Source organism: Toxorhynchites rutilus, chromosome 2 (genome assembly GCF_029784135.1).
Source record: "Toxorhynchites rutilus septentrionalis strain SRP chromosome 2, ASM2978413v1, whole genome shotgun sequence".
Classification (NCBI taxonomy): Eukaryota; Metazoa; Arthropoda; class Insecta; order Diptera; family Culicidae; genus Toxorhynchites; species Toxorhynchites rutilus.
In genome coordinates, this window is record NC_073745.1 from 299,622,299 (window position 1) to 299,646,082 (window position 23,784).

Sequence of the window (23,784 nt, forward strand, 5' to 3'; positions counted from 1 at the left end):
CACATCCGGTGGGTTGGGAGTAAGTCACTCTACCGGAACGGGAACGCAAGGATTGTTGATGCCAATTGCGGGATCCTTTTTCTTTTGGTTGGAAAAATAAACTTTTCTTCGTGGGCTGTTTTTTTTCTCTCTGACTTTTATTATCTGTGTTTAATTATTATTTAATAATAATAGTAATATTTATACTCATTAAAAATGTTATATCAATAAATTTATCCATCATCTCTTGTTACTAATACACGACAGGTTCTGTAAACATTTTTTTTTAATTCTTCGTTATCTTTTCATCCTGTTAAAACATCTAAGGGCCGAATTAGGGTCTGTACTTCGACAAAGGATACAATATCTCTCTCTCTCGCATTTCAAGAAGGAAATCAAAACGAAAAACGATTCGTTCGTATGTTTTGATCAATTGTTTGCTTCTCTCCTTTACAGCAGCGTCAATTGCGCTACACAAAATAAAGTTCCCCAAATAAGTGGTTAAACATTCACTTTAGAAATTAACACTGCTAGAACAGAAGAATCTCAAGTTACAACATTTAATCAGTAATCACTACAGTAAACGTATATACTATGTGAGTGTGTGTTCGTGTGTGTGTGTGTTAATCTGTGTTTAATTATGCTTCTTTTCTGCTAGCGTTACGTTGCTTCGTTTAGTAGAACTTCTATCCTTACACGCTTCTTTGATTAATGGATTAGCTGTAAAACAAACTTTACACTAGACAAGACAATGCTTCCATCCCGTTGATATTTTTCCCTATCCTCTTCTTTCCCCCTTCGATTCGGTACAAATTTTCCTTTTTCCCTTTTTTTTTACTTTTCGTTTCGAAAAATCAAACTAAACAAACTAAATATCTTCACTTTTGTAACGCACAAAAGCGCAAAAAGAAAACAAAATAAACATCTATCAAATCGCTCATCGTTTTGGATCTGTTGGCTTCTAAAACAGTTACTTGTTTTGATCATAGTAATTATTTCTTCCCTCACATTCGCAGTCACGCGGTTTCATTCCTCACATTCGTAAATTCACCCCTCCTAGTTTTGAACGCCAAATTTCCAGAATCCCGCCCCGTGTGCCAGTAAAAAATAAAAAAAAATAATCAACAGAAAATGACGGTCACCTTTTTGGATTGTACAAAACTGTTCTCAGTTTCAAATCTTCGTGTGCTTACGTGACTGTTGGAGACTGGCATCGTCTTCATGGTTTGTTCCCCGGTCGTGATTTGTGCAGTCGAGGAACCACTATGGGACAAAGGTGGGTGGCGGAAATAGAATCAACAAAGAAGAGAGTGAGAGCGCACAAAGTGCGCCGTTGTAGTAAGCTATATCTTCTATTTTTCACTTTGCTTAGAGTGCGGTTTTTTGGTCTGTGTGTGCCTTTAAATAACGGTGAATCTGGAAAAAAAATGAGAGAATAAAGAAAAACAAAAGAAAATAAATTAATTGCAATCGAGGAACCGATGGTCGTCGAGAAAATAGTATAAAGTTACTGAAATGAGGAAAACTATCACCGAGAATAATCAATAATCCGTGAGCTTTCAACTTTTTCCACTACTCAATCAGCTACAAAGGTTGCCCTAGCAAAATGAGGCTGAACGCGTTTTTTGTAACCGCAGTATGAATCCAGCATACATCTTTTGGCAGAACTGGAAATCATGAATAAGTTGAACTTTTTTTTTTTTTTTGTCTTTATTAGAGAGATTTTCAGCCTTAGGCTGGTTCATCTCTTGCAACGATGAAGAGGCCTTAAGGTCTCTTTCTAGTTTTGGGGATTTCTCCTATTTACAAATAATCTTTTTAGCGATCTCTAGCGGTTCGTTATTCTGTTCATTCATTAGTCCAGTACGTATCCACATTTCGTTGTCATGTCGTTGATTCCATTACACTCGGTCAAACAGACCAGTGTCTTTCAAGAAAGAAAAAACCGCTGTGGTCATGGTTGGTTCGTTTCTCAGGGTATCTCTGATACTCCCTGGGATGTCGTATGTCGATCTAGGGCCCTCGTATTGAGGACAGTGACATAGAACGTGTTCGACTGTCTGGTGTACGCGACATAATGTACACTGAGTTCTGAATTCCTCGCCACCACCCATGTTGTACGAGAATATTGCGTGTCCTGTCCTTAGCCTCGACATTTTTTTCTGCTCTTTGTGCCCCTTGGGGTCTTCCCATTTGGTGATGTCACTTTTGATTTTGCGAAGAAAGAAACTTCTGGTTCCCCTCCGACCGGCGCGATACCATTCTTCAGCCCATTTTTTCTCTATGGCTCTAGAAACCCAAGATTGGGAGTCATCTGCGGGAACGCGGTTGGTGAAGAGTGCCTGTCGTCAACCTGATCCTGCGAGTCTATCTGCTTCTTCGTTTCCAGGGACTCCGGAATGACCTGGTATCCAAATAAAGGTGGTGTGCGGTTGTGCGTTTAGCAGGATTTCCTGAATCCATGGGTGTTTGATTGATTCTGATTCAAGTGCAGAGACGACGCTGGCTGAGTCAGTAAAAATGGCGATTGGTCGATTCGATGGTGAACTTCCAGAGTCATCGTCACGTGGTGTACTCGACCTGCGAGTGGTACCTTTCATTGTTCGGGAGGTGGAACCCGATAGAGCTCCACCGGCAGAAGTAGTACGTGAGGACCCAGCTACCGGCAGAGGTGAAGGGTCCGCAGAGATGGAGGGTAGCAGAGATACTAAAGAAGGCCCAGGGGTTGATAGTTGGATCTTATTACCATTAGCTCTCCACAGATCGTAGGATTTAGCGCATGTCCTGGTATACTGAGGAACGATATTTTGTGCAGCTAGTCTGGTGGATCGTCTTAAAGGTGCTTCAGATTTGTTTTTTTTTTCGGGGATTGCCACCGGGTGCTGAGGGGTGGTCCCTAGTTCCGGTTGGTCCATAGCGTCCGCACTAGGGGGGCCCCAGCTACCCAGGGCTGCATCCGATAACTTGACTCCCACGTTGTCCTGCGAGGAATACGGGGGTAATTCCCGCTTGTCCGTCTCGCTATTTGCAGAAATCTTGACTCCCACGGTGTCCTGCGAGGAATACGAGGACGAAGCCCGCTCGTCCGTCTCGTTTGGTGTTTTCGGGTATCGAGGGTGATCTGCCGGTTCCGGTCCTCCAGAGACTTCCGCACCGGCAGGGCCTCGCCTATCTGAGACACGTGTTTCGTTTGTTGTCGTTTGGTTTTGAGTTTTATCGTTGTTGTTAAAACGGATAGAGCATACATTGTCCTCTCTGCTTGATCGTATAGAATTGTCCACGTTGGTGGTTGTAGAAGCCATTTATTGTTAATCAGTTGTTTGGTCTTGTGGGTTCAGCCAGAGAGGACTTATCAAAGAGAGTCGTTTATGAAAGATCCTCCAACAGACCGTAATATGTCGATCCGTCTGAGGAAATGTCCATTTCCGATCTTGACTCGTTTCTTGCTTTGGTCTGTGAGTAGGTGTTACCTTCATCATCAGATATGATGCTAGTAGATTGAGTATTTCTGGGATGGGTCTTCTTGTCTTGTTTTGCCTTCGCCATTTGCTTTTTCGTAGACTGTTTGTTTTTACCCTCGGAAGGTGGGGAAGCTGTTTTGCTATCGGTCTTTTGAGTATGCCGGGACTTAAGCTCAGTACGTCTGTCCTGTCTAGAGGAGGCCCGGCTTTGACGTCCATCCTTGCTACAGTCCCGTTGGTTCAGTATCCGAGGCGATCGAGATCTTGATCTCTCGCTATGCGTTGATTTTTCGTTGTTGTTACTCTTTTGTTTTTGCTTTGGAATAGCGTCGGTTACCTTCAAGATTTCCATTTCTGTTGATTTCATGGGTAAGTTGTTTCGAGTGCTTGAGCTTGCAACCGGAGGGATAGGAACGTTCGCGGCAGCCAGGACAGTTTTTAATGCTGCAATTTCTTCGTCCTTATCCTGTAGCTGTTTGTCTTTATTCCAGAGTACTTCGAATAGTTCGTCAATTTGACGGTCGCGCTTTTCAGCCTCCTTTCGCATGATCTCTATTTCGTTATCTTTTTTTTCTGTTTCGGCTAAAAAATGGTCGAGCTTAGCGTTGAGTTCAATAAATCGAGCATCGTTCCCTTCTACAACTACTGCAGCTGCGGACTTGGTTCGGTGATTAGCTTCATACGTCCTTCGAGCTGCTGGGTAACCGACTCCTTGGTCCACCATCAAGTGCTGAATGTCGACTTCCTTCAGGTAGATCGGGCATTTTTTGCTTGAAACTGGATGCGTATCGTTCTTGCAGTGTTTACAGTAAGCCTTCTCGTGACACGGCATCTCCGACGTGCTGGCATGATTGCCACAACATACACCGCAGATTTGGCCTGCCGTACATCGCTTCCGAGGGTGTCCATATTCGAAGCAACTATAGCACAGCATTGGCGTAGGGTAGTAAGGTCGAGTACGTGCTCTTATCCAGCCAAAACTTACGCTTTGCGGCACTACCGTCCCGTCAATAGTGAGGATGATAGTTGGGGTCGGAATATTCTTATCTCCGTCCTTGCGGGTGATTCGTCGCAGGTCCTTGATCCCTTGCTCCTTAAGTTCACTGAATAATTCTTCCGTTTCATATTCCGTGGATTCGGGGCAGTAAACCACACATCTACATTGATTGCGGGTGGGGTGATCAGTAATCCTGATTGGGGAACCATCTGGTAGCTTGCTCATCTGTTTGAGTTGATCGATTTGCCGTTTGTTTCGTAGCTTAATAACATTGTTCTCAGGGTATCCTTCCTTGATTTTGATGCCGAGGAACGTCTCAACTGCTTTTCTGATTTCAAAAGGCCGCTTAGGTAAGGCTTTATTTACTCCCTCAAGTCGTAGTACACGTATCTGACCATAGTCCCCACTGGAATCACCCCATTCCGGAAAGCTTCGTCCGGCGAAAATTCCATCAACTCGGTTTCCTGACCCAGGGTCCCCTGAATCCCCGTAAGAAGGTAAGGGGGGGAAACCCCCCCGTTGCATGCCGGTAGGTTTGACTTGATGTGTTTTTTATAATCACTCGATCCCGACAACAGTCACTCACGACGAAATATATTTTTAATTCGGATAAATCTTCTACTACGGACTATTAAGGTAATCCACCATACATAAATGACGATCGATTGATGCACGTGTTTATGTTTCTTTTCACTTTTGCTCTTTGCTGATTTATCTGTTGTTCTATTCACAACCGTCCCTATTGTTCATTCATACTATTCACCGATGGAGAATAGAAATTGTTACCATGGCGTGCTGTCGCAATAGAACCAGACAAAATCACTTTTACGTTCGAGTCCGTGGAAATACTGTCGAGATTCCACCGTTAAAAGGAAACTGATAGGTCCAAGTATCACTTTCTAAAAAAAGTGATCAGAGAAACACTTCGTATTCGCACGATTTTCGCGAAAAGACTTCACCGTAAAAAAACGCGTGTTGTCGCGGCGAAACCAAGCTAGCGAGTGAAGTTGAACTTATCATCGCAATGTTTTTCTCTGATGCGGTATTTTGCGAACGACATTTTGTACTGGAACGGAATCCGGACAACTCTACCTCGCGAAAACATAAAACCCAACGTTCAGGACACTCCCCAATTTTGTTATTGTGAGTTCGGTCCCGCATTTTCCTAGTCTTTTCCCCCAAAGATTGCTCGTAGCCGTCTGTCTACATGGGCTTTTGACACATTCTCGACGATACCCACGTTTCTCTGCTCTAGTTTGCGATCCAGAGCTGTGTAAATCCAGAACCAGTGCATCGTTCGTGTTTTCCGTTAATATTTCAAGATATACTTTGGAGTACACACATGGTGATGACAGACAGTGCCGAAAGCATGTTCTGTTTGGGTTTGTAGTGTGCATCATAAATTAAGCCAAAAATTAAAATGGTTTTTTTCGAAAGAAGCTGGATTCACGAAATTTTTTTTCGTAAATTCATAGGAAATATCAACTGTTCCTAATGAGTATGATTCATTAGCAATTGATAAATGTATTGGTAGATGATCGTTACCGTGGGGTCTTAGATTACCTTCAACAAACAGTCCGATACGTTTACATTCCCGTGCGGAAGGTTTTGCTATCCTAGTTGCTTCCCTCGTGTCTGAAATCATCGTCAAATTGAAATTAACGCACAGATCATAAATCAATGGATCGTGGGAACCATCATATTATGATTCTAAACCTGTTCTATGCCCAAAATTAGCCAAGGCTCCGGCATGGCTTCGGCAATACCGATGATTTGTTGACGACAAACTGTAGCTCTAGCTTTGGCATACTTTTCTTCGGATACTCTTCATCGAAGTTTGAACTTTTCGTTGATCAACCTCAGCGGCCCTTTTATTCCACGATCTCTTCATGTCTGCAGCATCCCGAGTCACTTCGGAACCATTTCCACTTGATAATTGCCCAATATTTTTGATTGGGCGGAATTGGAAACAATTGGGAGGATTCAGAGGTCTTTTTCAATGTAATCGACCCCGTTGTCACTGTACCACTGAAGCACCTCTAGACTGCAGTGGCAGCTTGCCAAATCTGGCCAAAATTTCGCCGGACTTTGTGAGCCTTACTAAATGAAAGGAGACGTCTCTGCAGACATTCTTCCCTATACATTTTTGAGTCCATTGTCCAGTTTGTGACGAGAACCATAGTTTTCTGTCTGTCTTTCTGATTCTTATGGACTCGAAAATTAGTGAGCAGATCGACGTGAAAATTTGTATGTAGGGGTTTTTGGGCCGGGGAACTTTGAGACCCCGTAAGTTCAGTTCAGTAAATGTTTCTATAGTGGTTAAACACCCCTCCCCCTCTTTAAGAGAGGGCTGCCATACAAATGAAACACAAATTTCTTCAAAACTCGAAACTCTTCAAGCAAATGGAGCCAAATTTGGCATGTGAAAGTTTTACGGGGTACGAAACATTTATAACGATTAAATCTATCTATCTATCTATCTATATATATATAAAAATGGAGTGATGTCTGTCTGTCTGTCTGATTCTTATAGACTCGGAAACTACTGAACCGATCGACATGAAAATTGTATGTTTTTGGGGCCGGGGAAGGTTTTCGTGATATTTTGAGACCCCTCCCCCCTCTCTAAGGGGGGGCTGCCATACAAATGAAACACAAATTTCTGCATTACTCGAGAATTAATCAAGCAAATGAAACCAAATTTGGCATGTGGAGGTTTTAGGATGCAATAAATGTTTCTATGGTGTTAAGATACTCCTTCCCCCTCTCTTAGAGGGGGCTGCCGTACAAATGAAACACAAATTTTTGCATTACCCGAGAATTAATCAAGCAAATTAAACCAAATTAGGCATATGGAAACTTTAGGGTGCAATGAATGTTTCTATGGTGGTTAGATACCCCTCCCCCCTCTCTTAGGGGTGGCTGCCATACAAATAAAACACAAATTTCTGCATTACTCGAGAATTAATCAAGTAAATGGGCGGGACGAAGTTTGCCGGGTTAGCTAGTAAATAAATAAATTTCTGCATAACTCAAGAACTAATCAAGCAAATGGAGCCAAATTTGACATGTGAAGGTTTTAGGGGGGAACAAAAGTTTCTAAGGTGATTCAACACACCTCCCACCTCTCTATGTGGGGATGCCATACGAATGAAACACAAATTTCTGCATATCTCGAGAACTAATCAAGCAAAGGGAATCACACTTGGCATATAGGGGTTTTAGAGGGCAAGGAACGTTTCTAAGGTAGTTCAAAACTCGCTCGATAGTTCGATAGCTCTTTCCATCTCATCTTCGTTGATGCTGGTTCCATCGGTTGTCTTTTTGTAGTTCTGAACCATCATTAGCTTGAGACTCGTGTTTGGGCCGTGCTGTTGGAAATTAAATCGTACGGCAAGGGGTGAAAGTTCGAGAGTAAGATCTGCTGACATTGTATTTTATTCAATGGCGATATTTCTGATACAATCAATTAGCTATATTTTTCTTGGGACATACCGAAAGAATTTGAAGTGTCGGATGAATTGATTTATCTTTTCCTAAGAAATGAACGACAGAAGGCATCGATATCCTCAACGCACCGCGTAGGGTTCAGCAGAAATTCGATCCATTGTTGAAGAAATCTCCGATGCAGTTGTAGATGGAGCTCCTGATTTCTGTGGTAAGTTTAATTTTGATTACGCGTTCCATATTCCATAAGGTGCTATTTGTGAGTTACAAGCTTTTCTTGAAGATGTGAATGCACAGTATGCGACATTCTATCTTTCACTTAGAACCGCGCGAGAATTTCAAAAACAAGGAATGTGTAACAGCTTTCCTGACGAGCATCACAAGCCATCTGAACGATTTGAACTTAAGCCTGCAAGGTAAATCGGTTCACAACACAACCAGATCAAAAACCGAAAGAAAACTCATTTATTCGAAAAACAAATGGTCAGTGTTAAGTCAGAGAGGATTAAGTCGCAAAATTAAAAATTTTGAGTTTTTGATTGCATTAGGCTAAACATTTTGTAAGATACATTCCACATTCATCAGATTTGGAAAATCACGCGTACATCCAACTTATTTACTTTTTTTTTTGTATAAAACCAAAGCATAGTATAAATAACCTAACAGTTCTCAAAGTATACACTATACAAATATGCCATCGGCTGACTGGAAGAAAATATGGAAAAACATAACGCTTCGACAGCTGAACTCGAATGAGCGGAGTAGCCTTTTTTTGCTAATCAATGAAAAGCTCGAAAATAGAAAACTAATGTTCCGTATAAACAGAGCCGTTGGTGAAAATTGTATGTTTTGTAACACTAGATGTGAGACATTGCAGCATGAACTAGGCGAGTGCGTGCGAGTAGAGCCAGCTTGGAGAACACTGCAGTTGAAATTAACTGTGCTGCTTGGTGGATGGCGCAGGCTCGAAATAGAAGAACTTTTAAGACCTCAGCTGAGGAATATACCAACAACTAAAAAAATTCAAATTCTAAAAATGTTTATAAAATTCGTCATCTTCATTATGCGATGTAATAACGTTATAGATGTAGCCTCATTAGAATTCGAACTAGGAAACGAAGCTTAAAATAATTATTTTGTAAAAACTTTTTTTTAACTTATAGAAAAATAAAAAAAATTATACATTGACAAAAAAAAATAGTTCCTTGATAGAAAGTATTGACTACACAATCTTTTGAATGCAGAAAATGAAGAAGCACGTTTGCAGCTTAAAGGAAGGTTGTTCCATAAAATTACAGCACGTTGGCAGAATGACTTTTGACGTAGGATTACGTCTTTCGGGAACATATTGGGGTATAAATTGAAAATCGAAAATCGAGCACATCGTGGAAATTGTCCAATTTTAAACGCATATTGCTCAGTCATTTCATGATGGATTGATTAAATTTTTGCGTCAATCGATTTCGCCACTCCAAAACAATTTTTTATATTGAAGATAATAATATATGTCATGAAACTAACTATCGAACTATTGAAAAATTTCAACCCCTATCCTAACGGAAATAACCACATCTGATTGGTCGAAATTTAAGACACGTGTGGCGGGTCCCTAACAGAGACACCGAAACCAAGCTGCCGGGGGGAAATCGGCTTTGCAAATACATGATAGTAGGGGGAGCTTTTGCTCCCACCGAACTGTTGCTTCGTGGAATTGCATATCGATGACTGATCGTGTATTGTGAAAAATTTATCACAAGTGTAAGTGTAAAATAAATGGTAGCAGTTGTGTTGAAAATTACTTGATATATGAAACGATTTATTTCAATTTTCATAAATAAAAACCAAGGTGTGTTCCCGCTCGAGAACGGGTCGTTTGGTCACCAAATCATTATCAAAAAGTTTAACGATGTAATTCTTCAAACATATCCAAATTCAACAGATAACCTAACGGAATCCTACGTCAACTATGCGGTCGTGTCTCGGACACAACCCTCCTGTGACTTTTTTAATACACTTGTTCTGTTTCGTGAAATCATCAAATTCGTAGATCGTGAGGATCTCAAATACACAAAAAAGTTTTGTAAATATAATGGAGCTCCAGTTATAATCCTGTAAGTTTGTAAACACATTCTTAATTTCAGGTGGTTTTCGAAAGAAATTCCCAAAATTCTGGTGTGATATTCATTTATGTGTTCTGAACGACGGAGGTTAAATACGTATCACGTGGTAGAGTTAAATGCCAATTTTAATTTAGTTACGTTCCAACTAGAGACTGAAGAATATAAAACATCTGCGTAGTTGAAAAACGATATAAGTAAAGGTTTGGCTAATTGGAGTCGAATTCGTTCTGGTGTAGAGTCTCACAGTAAAACTAATGAGTGAAGGCCGAAAAAAAATCTTTTTGCAAGTGTCATTAACCTGAGCTCTCCAATCGAGCTGACAATCCATTAAAATTCCCAGATTCTTGACCGTTCTCGAAAAAGGAATCAATACCTCGTCTACCTTTATTAGTGGTTAGTTACAGGCTGTTGCAAAAGAAGTCTTGAAAATTATCGATTGAGTTTTCTTGGCATTTAATTCAAGTCCATTCCTGTTACTCCAGTTTATAATTTTCTCTATATCATTGTTAATTTTTTCAACAATATCGATTAGGTTTTCGGGCATACCAGAACAATAGAGTTGAAGTCGGCATTTAAATTATATCTACACTAGTTCAAATCATTCGGAATGCCATTAATGAACATTGAAAAAAGAAGTGGTCTAAGAATAGAGCCCTGGGGAACTCCACAACTTACAGAAACACATGAAGATCTCTTGTTTTGAAATTCAACAAACTGTGAACGTTCCGTTAGATAAGAGAGTAATAGTTTAACGGCTGTCTTGTTCAATTTAAAAATAGAATTTAATTTCCAACAAAGCAATTTGTGATTCATAGAGTCAAAAGCCGTACTAAAATCGAGGAGGACCAGAACTACAACTTGCTGCGCATCTTATGTCGTCTTCAATTTTTATTAGTGCTGTTGTTGTGCTGCATTTTTTACGATATCCCGACTGAAGAAGACATAATAAGTTATTCCTAAGCAAATATTCGTTAAGTTGTTTGCATAGGAGACTTTCGAAGATTTTAGATAAAGCAGGCATTATGCTAATTGGTCTAAAATCTTTGTTTTCGGTAGGGTTCTCGTTTTTGGCAATTGGAACAATGCGAGCGATTTTCCATGCTTCTGGGAATGTAGATTTAGTAATTATGCAATTGAAAATATCGGTGGGTACGGGGAGAAGCACATCAGATGCTTTCTTCAGTATCGTTAGGCTGATTTGATCATAACCGATTGCCTCACAAGTGGCGAGATTGAGTTCTGTTGAAATTTCATCAAAACTAACCGACCTGAAAGAAAAGTTTGAGAAATAGTCTATTTCAGGCTCTTCATTAAACGATACCGGGGACAAATCAGAAATGAAAAATCGATTCAATGAATCTGCCGTTACGCAACCCAAGTTTCCGACATCTCCTCGATTTTGTGTTTTTGTAAGACCTAATAATGTTTTTCCATAGTTTCGTAGATGATAGACTAAGGTTCAATTGTTGTGAGAAATATGCTGATTTTGACTTTCTTATAACGTGATTAGTTTTGTTACGTAGTCTAGCAAATTTGTTCCAGCTGGCAATGCTTGATTTATTTCTTTTCCATTTATCCCAAGCAATTGATCGATTATTGAAAAGATAGGTTAATCCAAGAGGCGGTCGGATCGATTATTACTTTTTCTTTAAGAGGGGCATGTCTGTCAATGATTGATAAAAGTTCATTATTCAGCATCCGCAATTTAGTGTTAACATCGACACAGGTATAAATGAGGTTCAAGTTGCAGTTTCTGAAATCAAAGCATATAAGATCATGGTCGCTGTTTCCCGCAGCAGAGGATTAACTTATCGAAATTGGTTTGAAAACTCAATGAAAATGCTAGAAGATCAAACTTCAAATTCGTTTTTCTCGAAATCATAAAAATGTCAGATGGAACTCATTGAAATGTGGTGTGATTCAGAACTGCGTGCCAAATTCGATACCACTTTTGGATTTCTTCTCGAAATTTGTTCCAGATGCGCAATTTCCAGAATATAGAAAAATTGTTTCTTTATTTGAATCCACATAGGGTAAATGATCTTGATTTGTCCGATTTGGGGTGTTTTTACGCAACTAGTAAATGCAAATCGATTTTTCTTCATGAAAATCTCATATAATCGATACGAGTTTGGGTTTGTTGAAAAGCCCTAAGTCTCTAGTTGCTAATACTACCATAAATAGTTGAAATTATTCAAATTTTTATGTTTTTTAACGATTTTCCTCAAAGAGGAATTATGATCATGGTTTGACCACTTTTGATCATGGTTTGTCCAAAAAAAATGATCATGGTTTGTCCGGCTTTAGAAACCACGATGTTTGAATGAAAACATTCGAATTCTCAAGTAGATGTTGCATTTATCATTGCTTGAGTTTACTGTCATCATATTGATCCTAACTTGTCCGATCTGCTTGCGAGTTGTCGAACCAATGATTGTGTGATCATTGGTTCGACAACTTGCAAGCAGATCGGACAAGTTTTTAATCGATCCAACAAAGGTGTTTTTTTCACATCGAATAATAATGTTCTTTTTCACCGGTTGCGCTTGCGAGTGGAGCGAAGTTTAAAGTGGTGCGCGCTGAGGATCCAAATCAGACACATTCATCACACACGCCACACAGCCGCGGCAAGTAGAAATTTATTTTTCTTTTGTTTCCCTATCATTCCTTCTACCTTCTGTGCACGATTTACACCATTGTTCAACTTTGTGTTAACCAAATCGGCAAACGTTGGCATTAGGGGTGATCATTATTTCTTATATACCGTTGAACTTTTATTGGAATTTTTTTTTCATTTTATCATTTTATTTAACACAAAATAAATTGAATTTAATATTCGCATCATAACCCTATAAAAAATATTTTTTTCACTTATTTATTTATTTTGATTATCATTATATTCTGTTCATATCGAACAGTTGACGGATTTTTTTGATATGGCTGAAGGCGGGAAGGATCCCCCATCGACGCTATTGAATATTTCCGATACCGATCCTCCTCCTGAAGAGCAGGAAGATGAAGCTGAAGTTGAGGAAGAAACTTCTGTATATGAAGTTTGAAGTTCCGAAGATGAGGACATTGACGAAAAACAGGATTTTCGTCCAAAAGAATACCATGAAGGCTCCAAAGGCCCATTCATTGTATACTTTAGACGAAAATCTAAACCTCTCAATGTTATTCGTATCTCGAAGGAACTTACTCAGAAGTTTTCTGCAGTTACCGAGATTACACGGATGGGGCCAGACAAACTACGAGTTGTCGTCTCAAGCAGGACCCAAGCGAACGAAATCACGCGCTGCGACCTCTTTGCGATTGAGTATCGCGTATACGTGCCCTGTTGCAACGTCGAAATAGACGGCGTAATAACCGAAAAGGGTTTGACTCGAAAAGAGATTATCGATGGTGTCGGTCGCTTCAAGAACTCTTCACTAAAAACTGTGAAGATTCTTGCATGCGATCGACTGAAATCTGTGTCACAAAAAAATGACAAAAGGGTTCTCAATCGGACAAACACTTTTCGTGTGACTTTTGAGGGTTCCGCCCTTCCAAACTACGTTGCAATAGGTGCACTTCGTTTACCTGTTCGGTTGTTTGTACCCCGGGTAATGAAATGCAACAAATGTATGCAACTCGGTCACATGGCCGCCTATTGTTGCAATAAAAAACGTTGCGCAGATTGTGGAGAGAGCCATGATGAGAATCCTTGCGCGAAAGAGCACAAGTGTCTTCATTGCGGCGGGACTCCTCATGATATTATTCAATGCCCGGTGTACAAACAACGAGGGGAAAAAATCAAGCGTTCCTTAAAGGAACGTTCCAAGCGGACTTAAGCAGAAATGCTTAAGAGTTCCGTTCCAACGACTCAGGACAATCCCTACTCCATTCTGCAGAACGACGAGCCTGTTGCTGACGCTCCCAATGCAGGAAGTTCCGGTACACCGCACTCCCCAGAAAGACGGCCGAAACTTGCCAAGTTGGAATGAAAACTCGAATTGAACGTGCTGAGAATAGACCGAAGCAAGTACCTCCTGGTTTAAGCTGTTCTTCCACGCACCAGGTGTCCTCAACACTTCCCGGAGCAGCACCCACCCGGTCTGTTCCATTTTCGCGGTCGAGGCAACAGCCACAATCTGGTTTGCTTGCGCTTTCTGACCTGGTGGACAACATTTTAAATGCTCTAAATATAAATGACCCTCTTAAAAGCATAGTATTATGTTTGCTTCCGATTGTGAGAACATTTTTGAAAGAAAAATGTGGTTTTTTAGCAGCGTTCATTTCCCTCGATGCCTGATTCAGTGCAAGAGGTAAAGGATTTGACCACTGTAATACAGTGGAATTGCAGAAGCATCATCCCTAAACTAGATCAATTTAAATTTTTAGTTCATAGTTCCAACTGTGATGTATTTTCCCTCTGTGAAACATGGCTTTCTTCAGCCGACGAGCTGAATTTCCACGATTTCAACATTATTCGCCTCGATCGAAATGACTCGTTTGGTGGTGTACTATTGGGGATCAAAAAATGTCACTCCTTCTATAGAGTCACTCTCCCATCGATGATAGGCATTGAAGTTGTCGCTTGCCAGACACAAATCAATGGCAAAGACTTCTGCATTGCCTCGATATATATTCCTCCAAGAACCATGGTCGGCCGCCATCAGTTTTTTGATATCATCGCGGCATTGCCGGAGCCGCGGCTAATCTTAGGTGACCTCAACTCCCATGGAACAGCATGGGGGTCACACTATGATGACAGCCGTGCCACGTTGATTTATGATCTGTGCGACAACTTCAACATGACAGTTTTAAATACAGGGGAAGCAACTAGGATAGCCAACCCTCCTGCACGGGCAAGTATGCTAGACATATCACTTTGCTCTTCTTCATTATCCCTGGATTGCACGTGGAAGGTAATCCAAGATCCCCACGGTAGTGATCACCTGCCAATAATTTTATCGATCGCCAATGAATCAGGTTCTCGTGAGTCAGTCGATATTGCGTATGACCTCACGAAAAATATTGACTAGAGAAAATTTGCAGAAATAATATCTGAAGCACTTGTTTCAATGCATGAACTTCCTCCACTCGAAGAGTATAACTTTATATCGAGTTTGATTTACGAAAGCGCACTTCAAGCTCAAAAGAAACGTGTTCCTGCTACCACTTTCCGACGTCGTCCTCCATCACTTTGGTGGGACAAGGAGTGCTCAAAGGTCTACCTTGAAAAATCATCCGCTTTCGAAAAATTCAGGAAAACTGGATTAGTGGAATGGTTTCGAAAGTACCAAGCTCTAGAAGCCAAACTAAAAGGTCTGATTAAAGCAAAAAAGCGTGGAAACCGGGGTCGGACAAGATTAAATTCAACTTATTGAAGAATCTTCCCGACTTGGCAAAACAGCGTTTGCTGAACTTGTTCAACAAGTTTCTGGAGCTGAATATTGTCCCGCATGACTGGAGACAAGTGAGAGTGATAGCCATACGAAAACCCAACAAGCCGGCTTGCGATCACAACTCGTATATGCCGATTGCAATGTTATCCTGTATTCGTAAATTGTTAGAGAAAATGTGATTCTACTTCGTTTGGACAAGTGGGTTGAAAAGAACAATTTGCTGTCAAATACGCAGTTTGGCTTCCGCCGAGGTAAAGGGACGAACGATTGTCTCGCGCTGCTATCTTCTGAAATCCAAATCGCATTTGCTCGCAAAGAACAAATGGCTTCCGTTTTTCTCGATATCAAAGGGGCATTTGATTCAGTTTCCATGGAAATTCTCTCAGAGAAACTTCATAATCGTGGACTTTCACCAATTCTGAATAATTTCCTGTACAATTTACTCTCAGAAAAGCACATGTTTTTCAATCATGGCAGCTTGAAATCTTCTCGTTACAGTTTTATGGGCCTCCCACAAGGCTCCTGCCTAAGCCCCCTCTTGTACAGTTTTTACGTCAATGATATAGATGATTGTCTAACTAGAGATTGCACGTTGAGACAACTTGCAGACGATGGAGTTATTTCCATCACGGGTACTAATCCCGCCGTTCTGCAAAATTCCTTGCAAGATACCCTGAACAACCTGTTCACGTGGGCTCTCAAGCTGGGTATCGAATTCTCTACGGAGAAAACTGAAATGGTCCTTTTTTCTAGGAAGCACGAACCCGCCCAATTCCAGCTTCACCTATCTGGCAAAACGATCAAGCACTCGATGTTTTTCAAATACCTTGGAGTATATTTTGACTCTAAATGTACCTGGGGAATACACATTGCGTATTTGAAACAGAAATGCCAGCAAAGAATCAATTTTCTCCAAACAATAACCGGAACATGGTGGGGTGCCCATCCAGGAGACCTCATTCAGTTGTACAAAACAACGATATTGTCAGTGTTAGAATATGGCAGTTTTTGCTTCCGATCAGCTGCCAGGATTCATATTCTCAAGCTGGAGAGGATACAATATCGTTGCTTGCGTATAGCCATGGGGTGTTTGCATTCGACACATACGATGAGTCTCGAAGTTTTGGCAGGAGTACCCCCGCTTACTCTTCGGTTCACAGAATTATCCTACAGATTTCTCATCCGTTGCAAGATCATGAATCCATTGGTGATTGATAACTTCGAAAATCTACTCCAACTGACTCCTCAGTCAAGTTTTATGTCTCTATACCATGAGTACCTTACCCATGAAGTGCACCCTTCACCAGGCATCTCCAACCAAGTTTGCTTCCCATACTTCTGCAATTCCTCTGTCACTTCTGTCCATGCGACAAAAAAATCCATGGAATCCCAGATCATCTACGCTCCGATTCTATTCCGCCGATATTTTCGTCAGAATATGGAAAAGTTAGATCTGATAAAATGTTCTTTACTGACGGTTCATGCATAAACGGGTCCACTGGCTTCGGCATCTTCAATGAAAATTCCAGTGCCTCTTTCAAACTCAAAGATCCTTGTTCCGTGTATGTCGCTGAACTAGGTGCGATATACTACGCACTGGGGATCATTGAAACATTGCCCATCGACCACTATTTTATTTTTTCAGACAGTCTCAGCTCAATAGAGGCAATCCGCTCAATGAAAGTTGATAAACGCTCATCTTATTTCCTAACAAGAATAAGACATCTATTGAGTGTTTTGGTCGAAAAATTATTCAAGATTACCTTAGCATGGGTTCCCTCTCATTGCTCGATTCCGGGGAATGAGAAAGCGGACTCGCTAGCTAAGGTGGGCGCTTCAGAAGGCACACTTTTTGAAAGGCAAATTGCCTATAATGAATTTTTTCACATTCCTCGTCAGGACACACTCGTTAGTTGGCAGCACATGTGGAGTGAAGATGAGTTCGGTCGCTGGTTACACACGATTATTCCTAAGGTTTCGACGAAAGCTTGGTTTAAGGGATTGAATGTCGGTCGTGATTTCATTCGCGTGATATCTCGGCTTACGTCCAATCACTACAACCTAAACGCGCATCTCTATCGAATTGGGCTCGCAGCAAACAATCTTTGTGATTGTGGCGATTGCTACCACGACATCGAGCATATTGTCTGGTCGTGTATCCGGTTCCATGCTGCTCGCTCTCAGCTCTCTAGAGCACTGAGAGCAAAAGGCAGACAATCGGATATCCCCGTCCGGGATATCTTAGGTAGCCGTGATCCTGATCTTCTGCTTCATCTATACCTGTTCCTCAGAAACGCCGCATCAACGTTTAATGATGTTTCCTTCTTTGTGTCCCTGTTTCGTATCCCTCCTATCCGATCTATAAACTTTTACTTAGTCGCGGCAATACATACACACACTCTTTACAGATACACGGGCCAAAGGTTGTGCAGTCCACTGATGATTCAACAAAAGCCAAAGGTTGTACCGCTCATGACAACTCTACACGAGCTGATGATTGCGCCGGCTAGTGACCATTCTATCCTGGATTCCTCGAGTCGAGAAAGACGCACCACGCTAGATATGGGGTACAGACTAGGGGGGCGTTGCTGATTAATGGTCAGCTGCATCCCAATAGGAAGTATCCCGTGTCGGGCACAGGTACAGATCATTGAAGACAGCAACATCACAATTACGAAAACACTTGTAATACTAACCTCGAGCCAACCGCGAGTAATCGGTTACATATTACTAACATAGTTATAAGGCAAACATTGTCGAAATATTGAACTCCCGGCCCCGTCAGGTTGACGCCATATGAGCCTTAATAAAAATATATATTTTGGATAAAAAAAAAAAAAAAAATATTGATCCATCCATAATTTAGGCTTCCTTCAGAATAATGCCTTTTCTTGGGCATTTTAAAAGTGTTCACCTCAACACATTCAACACAGAAAAACTTTATTTCTGCTATGCGCGAAGGACATAATAAACAAACTGCAGTGCGCCAAGCGGTTGCCATAGAAATCAGGTGGACAAAACATGATCAAAATTGAGTTCATCAAAATGCGTTAATTTAATGGTTTAGCTATGTAAATCTGATACGAATAGTGTGCAAGAATGTTGATTACAATATTTGTAAGAGTTATAATCCAGAAAAGGTCTGAATAACATGCGAAATAATCGACTGGTGATCGATTAAAAGTTAGCTCGAATGGGGGGGCGCATTGACACCAACAGATGTTGTATTTTATAATCCTTTAAAACATCTGATTCCGTAATGTTTATCTCCAGTCGATCCATCCTCCAGTGATCTTTTGGCATAATGGGCTGATCACAGGTTCGACATAAAGACCACATCACCTTCCCAACTCCGGCAAGCACTTCGTACTATATATACTATATATCTATATATCACCATATGACTCGAAAGAAGAGCGGCTTGGACATTCCCTTCACGTCTGTCAGAGAAGGACCTTCTTCGAGAACTTGATGTGAATGATATATTCGACGTCATCGCTTACCTGGGGAACGTAAAGTACCCGGTCCCCTGCCATTCGTTGAATTCTAGCATCAAGTACGTCTCGTCTTTCATTATGAGTACGAAAAGAAGTTTTTCACCAGCACCTCAAGCTACTCCTTCTGGGTGATTGCCTGCTACTCAGATACGGCCGGTCTCGTCTGACGCTTCCGCATAAAAATGTCTATTTTGGCCAGATTTTTCTCTAGCGTTTGGCCGGTTGCTTCGATCTCTCGGCTTAAGGAGCGGCAAAGAGATGATATTGTAAACACCAGATCGGCTATATCTGGCGGACGCAAAGTGCCTCCGGATGTCCAACTCCTTCGCTGTGGAGTGGAGCTTGCAGTATGGAAAAATCATCAAGTTGCTTGACAGTGCTGCTGCTGCGAATCAACATCCTTGAATCATTTTTGTTGAAGACTTAATAAACGTAAGATTTAAAGAAAATTTGTTCCTATAAATTATCTTTCATCGCCATCCGAAATAAGTCCATTTTTTTGAATGCATGCGTTAACACTAAAATCGATGAAAAATGAATTGGAATTTTCGAACATTCCATTCAGTAATTTGAAGAAAATTTTAGAATTTGAATCGTGCTTGCCAAGCGTAAATGCTCTGATTGAGCGAGTGATTTTCGGCCGTAAAAAAATCTAAACCACCGAAAAATAACTGAGTGCCGATACTCAGAAAGGAATAATACTGATCAGTTCAGACTCGCTAAACTATGGTTTATGTTCGCATAACGTATTGTTTTTTGTGTCACGCGTTAGACCTCTGACCATCTGGTCACTTTAACGTAGTCCCACGTCAAAAATATCCAGTCATGTTTGTGCACCCAATGTATTTGTGTTGCAAAAACAGTACGATTCTTTCGAACTGAATTGGTGTTAAAAAATGTTTGAAAATGTATCAAAATAATGACACAAAGCTTATATTACATGTGCTTCTATATTGAGTAATAGAAGTTGAACACAATGTAGACATCACTCTTAACAACGTTAAATTGCACGGAAAACGGAGTTGAATACAGAACAACTTCAGTGAAATGCAATTGCGAGCTAAAAAAACGCCAAAATATTATTCGCGGTTTCATCCTGTAAGCGCGCTAAGACGATCCTTGTACTTTCAACGCACAGATACTTTTAGTTGACCAATGGCATCGAGGAGTAAAGAGACGAATGAACTCTCAGAGTTTAAAGTCTCTCTAATTCATTACCATTACCACCATCGAGGAGTGTGAATTGAATAGAACGAAATTCTCCCAAATAAAACAAAAAACACGACAAACATAAGAAAAAGAAACATTGCAACAAGAAAATTTTCAGTAAAAATGAATCGAAAATCAACAGGTAGGTACTGCCACACGCAATCATAGCGAATCGCGATTAGATATACTGCATTTATAGTCTCTCCTCCCGTAATAAGATATTCACACTCAACTAGTTTCATTTACGCTTACAATACAATCAGAAAGCCTTTTATGCGTCAGGTCAACCAATGGCTAATCGTAATACAAAGCCCAAAAAACATAAAAATCAGTGAGAAGAAAAGTTTACCTTTCCATTTAATCAACCTCGTTTTCACTCTCTCTGTCTCTGAGTGTGTATCTATGTACAAACTGTCGCTGCTGCAATCATTCGTGGGCTGGTCTCAAAATGTTGTATCTTCTTCCACGGGCACTGCTACTGCTGTTTACGACTATTGCTACTGCGGATGTTCATCTCAGCTTCGGCATTTTTTCTCGGTTTCAACTTGGCTTTTCCTTTCCGCGACCGATTATTACACTTTTGTTTGTATCTTCTCTAATAGCTACTTTACTCTATTGGTTTTCATTGAATCTGACCCTACAGCCAATGGTCACGGTCAACAATTTACTTTACAATTTACTTAATGTTCAAAAAATGCGAGAAATTGCTGCCTTTTTTATGTTCATCTTCGCACAGAGACAGAGGGGAAGCAGTCAAACGAATGTTTTGTTTTGTTTGTTTGTGTGTTGATTGCAGAGGAAGGACAATTTTAGTGGGATATTTTCAAAGGATAATCTGTTTGCTGCGACGGTTTGCAAATGGGAGGAATATACTTGGACCGGAACTTTCATGCTTAGAGAATGGAACATTTACGTTTGTTTTTCACCGGTATGATGGGACAGAGGACGGCTCGGATCGCCTCGTCGAAAACCGTTTTGAGACCCTTCTGGGTCAGAGCAGAACACTCCAAATACTTCACCGCACCGATTTCCTTAGCCATGGCCAGTCCCTGGGGATAGGTGATCGGAGAAAGTTTTTTGTCACGCAGCTTGTCCACGGTGTTTTTGTCATCTCGGAGATCGAGTTTCGTCCCGACCAAAATGATCGGTATGTTCGGACAATGATGACGCACTTCCGGATACCACTTCGCTCGTACATTCTCGAACGATGCTGGATTGACCAGCGAGAAGCATATGAGAAACACGTCCGTCTGGGGATATGACAGTGGCCGCAGCCGATCGTAATCTTCCTGTCCGGCGGTATCCCACAGGCCCAAATTGATCGGTTTTCCATCCACCATCACATTGGCCGAGTAATTGTCGAAAACGGTCGGAATGTACTCTCCTGGGAACGCGTTGGTCGTGTAACTGATCAGCAGACAGGTTTTACCCACGGCACCATCTCCAACCACAACACACTTGATGGCCTGCATTTTGGTTTAGCAACTTCTGTTTTCTTTCGTCAACACCCAAAACAAATCGTCTCGACTCGGAGATGCCTAAAACGACAAGCAAAAACACACACGCACGCAAAGGGCGTACATTAGAATTATTCTTCGACAGATCCTCCGTGGGAGGTATACACCTAATTCGCTAGGTGATTTACGAGCCGAAATGAGCTGCTGACAACCACAATTTTACGCACGAAACCCCCAAAAAAATACTCGATTGAAAACACTAAACAAAGTCCAGGGCTACTTCTCCGAGCCCATTCCAGTGCGCTGCTGCTGCCACTGTTGATGACGATGATGAATCATCACTCGAGGAGCAAATCTCTTTTTCCCGTGGGGCTGCTGCTGCGCTTTTGCACTTGCCACCAGCGAAAACCCTCCCATTGGAAAAAAAACATTTGCTCACCTTAATTCCAAATAACAGCAGGCTTATTTAGCGCATACACAGATTGATCGCTACACTTCACCACGGCCAGTAAATGCACTTTTGCAATTGAAACGAATTGGAAGGAAGGAAAACCTTGGGCGAAATTATACGCGATGATCCCCTATTATACACCACTAATGTAATCTCTTCGCTCGCTGCTACTGCTGCTGCTGCTGCTAATGGTCTCACAGTCTGCGATATGACACAAATCATATACACAATCAACATCGACGAGACGGAGACGGACGGATACACGCACACTAGCGTAGGCTCTACGCAGCGAAAAATGCTATATTTTGCGTCGCTGTCAGAAGTGGAGTGTTGCCAAATTCGGTTATAATTCAAGGACCGATATACCGTTTAAGGCAGGGGTCAAGGCGCCTAGAAGTATATACTAAGGTGGGCCAACTTGCTAAAACCACTCTTCAGCCATCTTGGAAGTCTACTGTATTTTGTTTGTAAACGAAACACAATACGCTATTGCCGAAGCTCGCTCGTGATCAGTCTGTCTCTTTCACGCTACAAGCAAATAATTCCCCTTCTACTTTCTTCCGTGCTGTTTTCATATACCGCTCCCCTAACCAACTTAGTGACGAAACGGCCTCACCTAGTACCATAGACCCGTCTTGGGCAGGGGTATAACTAAAACGTCAAATCCCTCATATTGCCAGTGTACCCAATATTGCTGCGGTTTACTGACATTTTGGTTCTGACAATTACTGTTGTTTACAACTCGGTCCGGCTATATAGTCAAATAGTGGCTAACTTTAAACTCCATATTGAATGTGAACACCTCCATGTGAAACCGAAATATGAAAATCGCTTATGCAGTTAGAAATAAAGCAGCGCAATTTCCGTGATTTCAACAATTTCAATCCTCGCAAATGGTATGTTGGTAAACAAATGACGCCATATTGATTTTGATTTTGGGTAGCCTATATTCAATTGATGTCTAACCCCTGGTTTAAGGTGGCCGTACAATAGGCCATATGAATAAAAACAAAATTTAGCCTTTCTTGAATCGAACAGTCGAGCAGGGAGATTGAGTTTTTACTACGTTTGGTATGAATAAAATTGACAACTAAGTATTTACTTTTCGAAAATGGAAGTTTACTTGATTTCGTATGAATAAAACAGTATCATTTATCAAGTATTTACTTCGTAATTATTAAGTGTATGCTCATAAGCATACTATGCGTCTGAAACACTTTTATTCGTTCTGATATCATATCCGGTTTATGTTTAATGCTGCTATCTTGCACTCATAGTTAAACAAATTAACATGTATGACGCGTCAAACATTCCGTTTCCACTTGTTTGTGTCATCGGCCCTTGAATTTGCGAAAAATCGAATTAGTAAAACATACAAATTGCGCATTGGTCTGTCAGACCGATTCATTGTCAATAATTCGTTCATTTCTCAGAAAATATCAACACTACGAATTTGTGATTCTCTCTAGCTTCCTTAATTGTTGTTCGTCATCATTTAGCGTATCGCGTGTGTTGGTACAAAGGGGACGTGTGCCACTTTTTTAACACTTTCGGTCTGACACACCGACGCGAGTATAGGAGTAACTTTTTTGGACAAGTGCCTTTTTTCATATTCTAGATTTTTGTTGAATGAAATGTATAAATTAATGTTAGTGGCGTGGAATAGTTATTGAATATAATGCATAAGATCATTACCGGTCTATTCTTATTTGATTTCAGTCCCTTTTGTAACTGGATTGAACGGATACATATATTAACTATTCGTCGTTAGATTCATAC

At 40.9% G+C, this 23,784-nt stretch overlaps 1 protein-coding gene across 3 annotated transcripts; it reads right to left on the minus strand.

Annotated features, from left to right (window-relative positions):
* Window positions 1–101: 101 nt before the first annotated feature.
* On the minus strand, window positions 102–22,238 carry LOC129771131 (ras-related protein Rac1). Of its 3 annotated transcripts, none has more exons than XM_055774508.1 (3): window positions 22,108–22,238; window positions 20,447–21,635; window positions 102–1,395 (listed from the first exon to the last, which is right to left on the minus strand). In XM_055774508.1, the coding sequence occupies exon 2, from the start codon at window positions 21,567–21,569 to the stop codon at window positions 20,991–20,993; it is 579 nt and encodes a 192-aa protein (XP_055630483.1). In that variant the 5' UTR covers window positions 21,570–21,635; window positions 22,108–22,238; the 3' UTR covers window positions 102–1,395; window positions 20,447–20,990. The 3 variants fall into 3 exon arrangements, with proteins under 3 accessions (XP_055630483.1, XP_055630481.1, XP_055630482.1); XM_055774506.1 differs by having other exon boundaries at window positions 21,994–22,215; XM_055774507.1 differs by lacking the exon at window positions 22,108–22,238 and adding an exon at window positions 21,722–21,863.
* Between the last annotated feature and the right edge of the window lie 1,546 nt (window positions 22,239–23,784).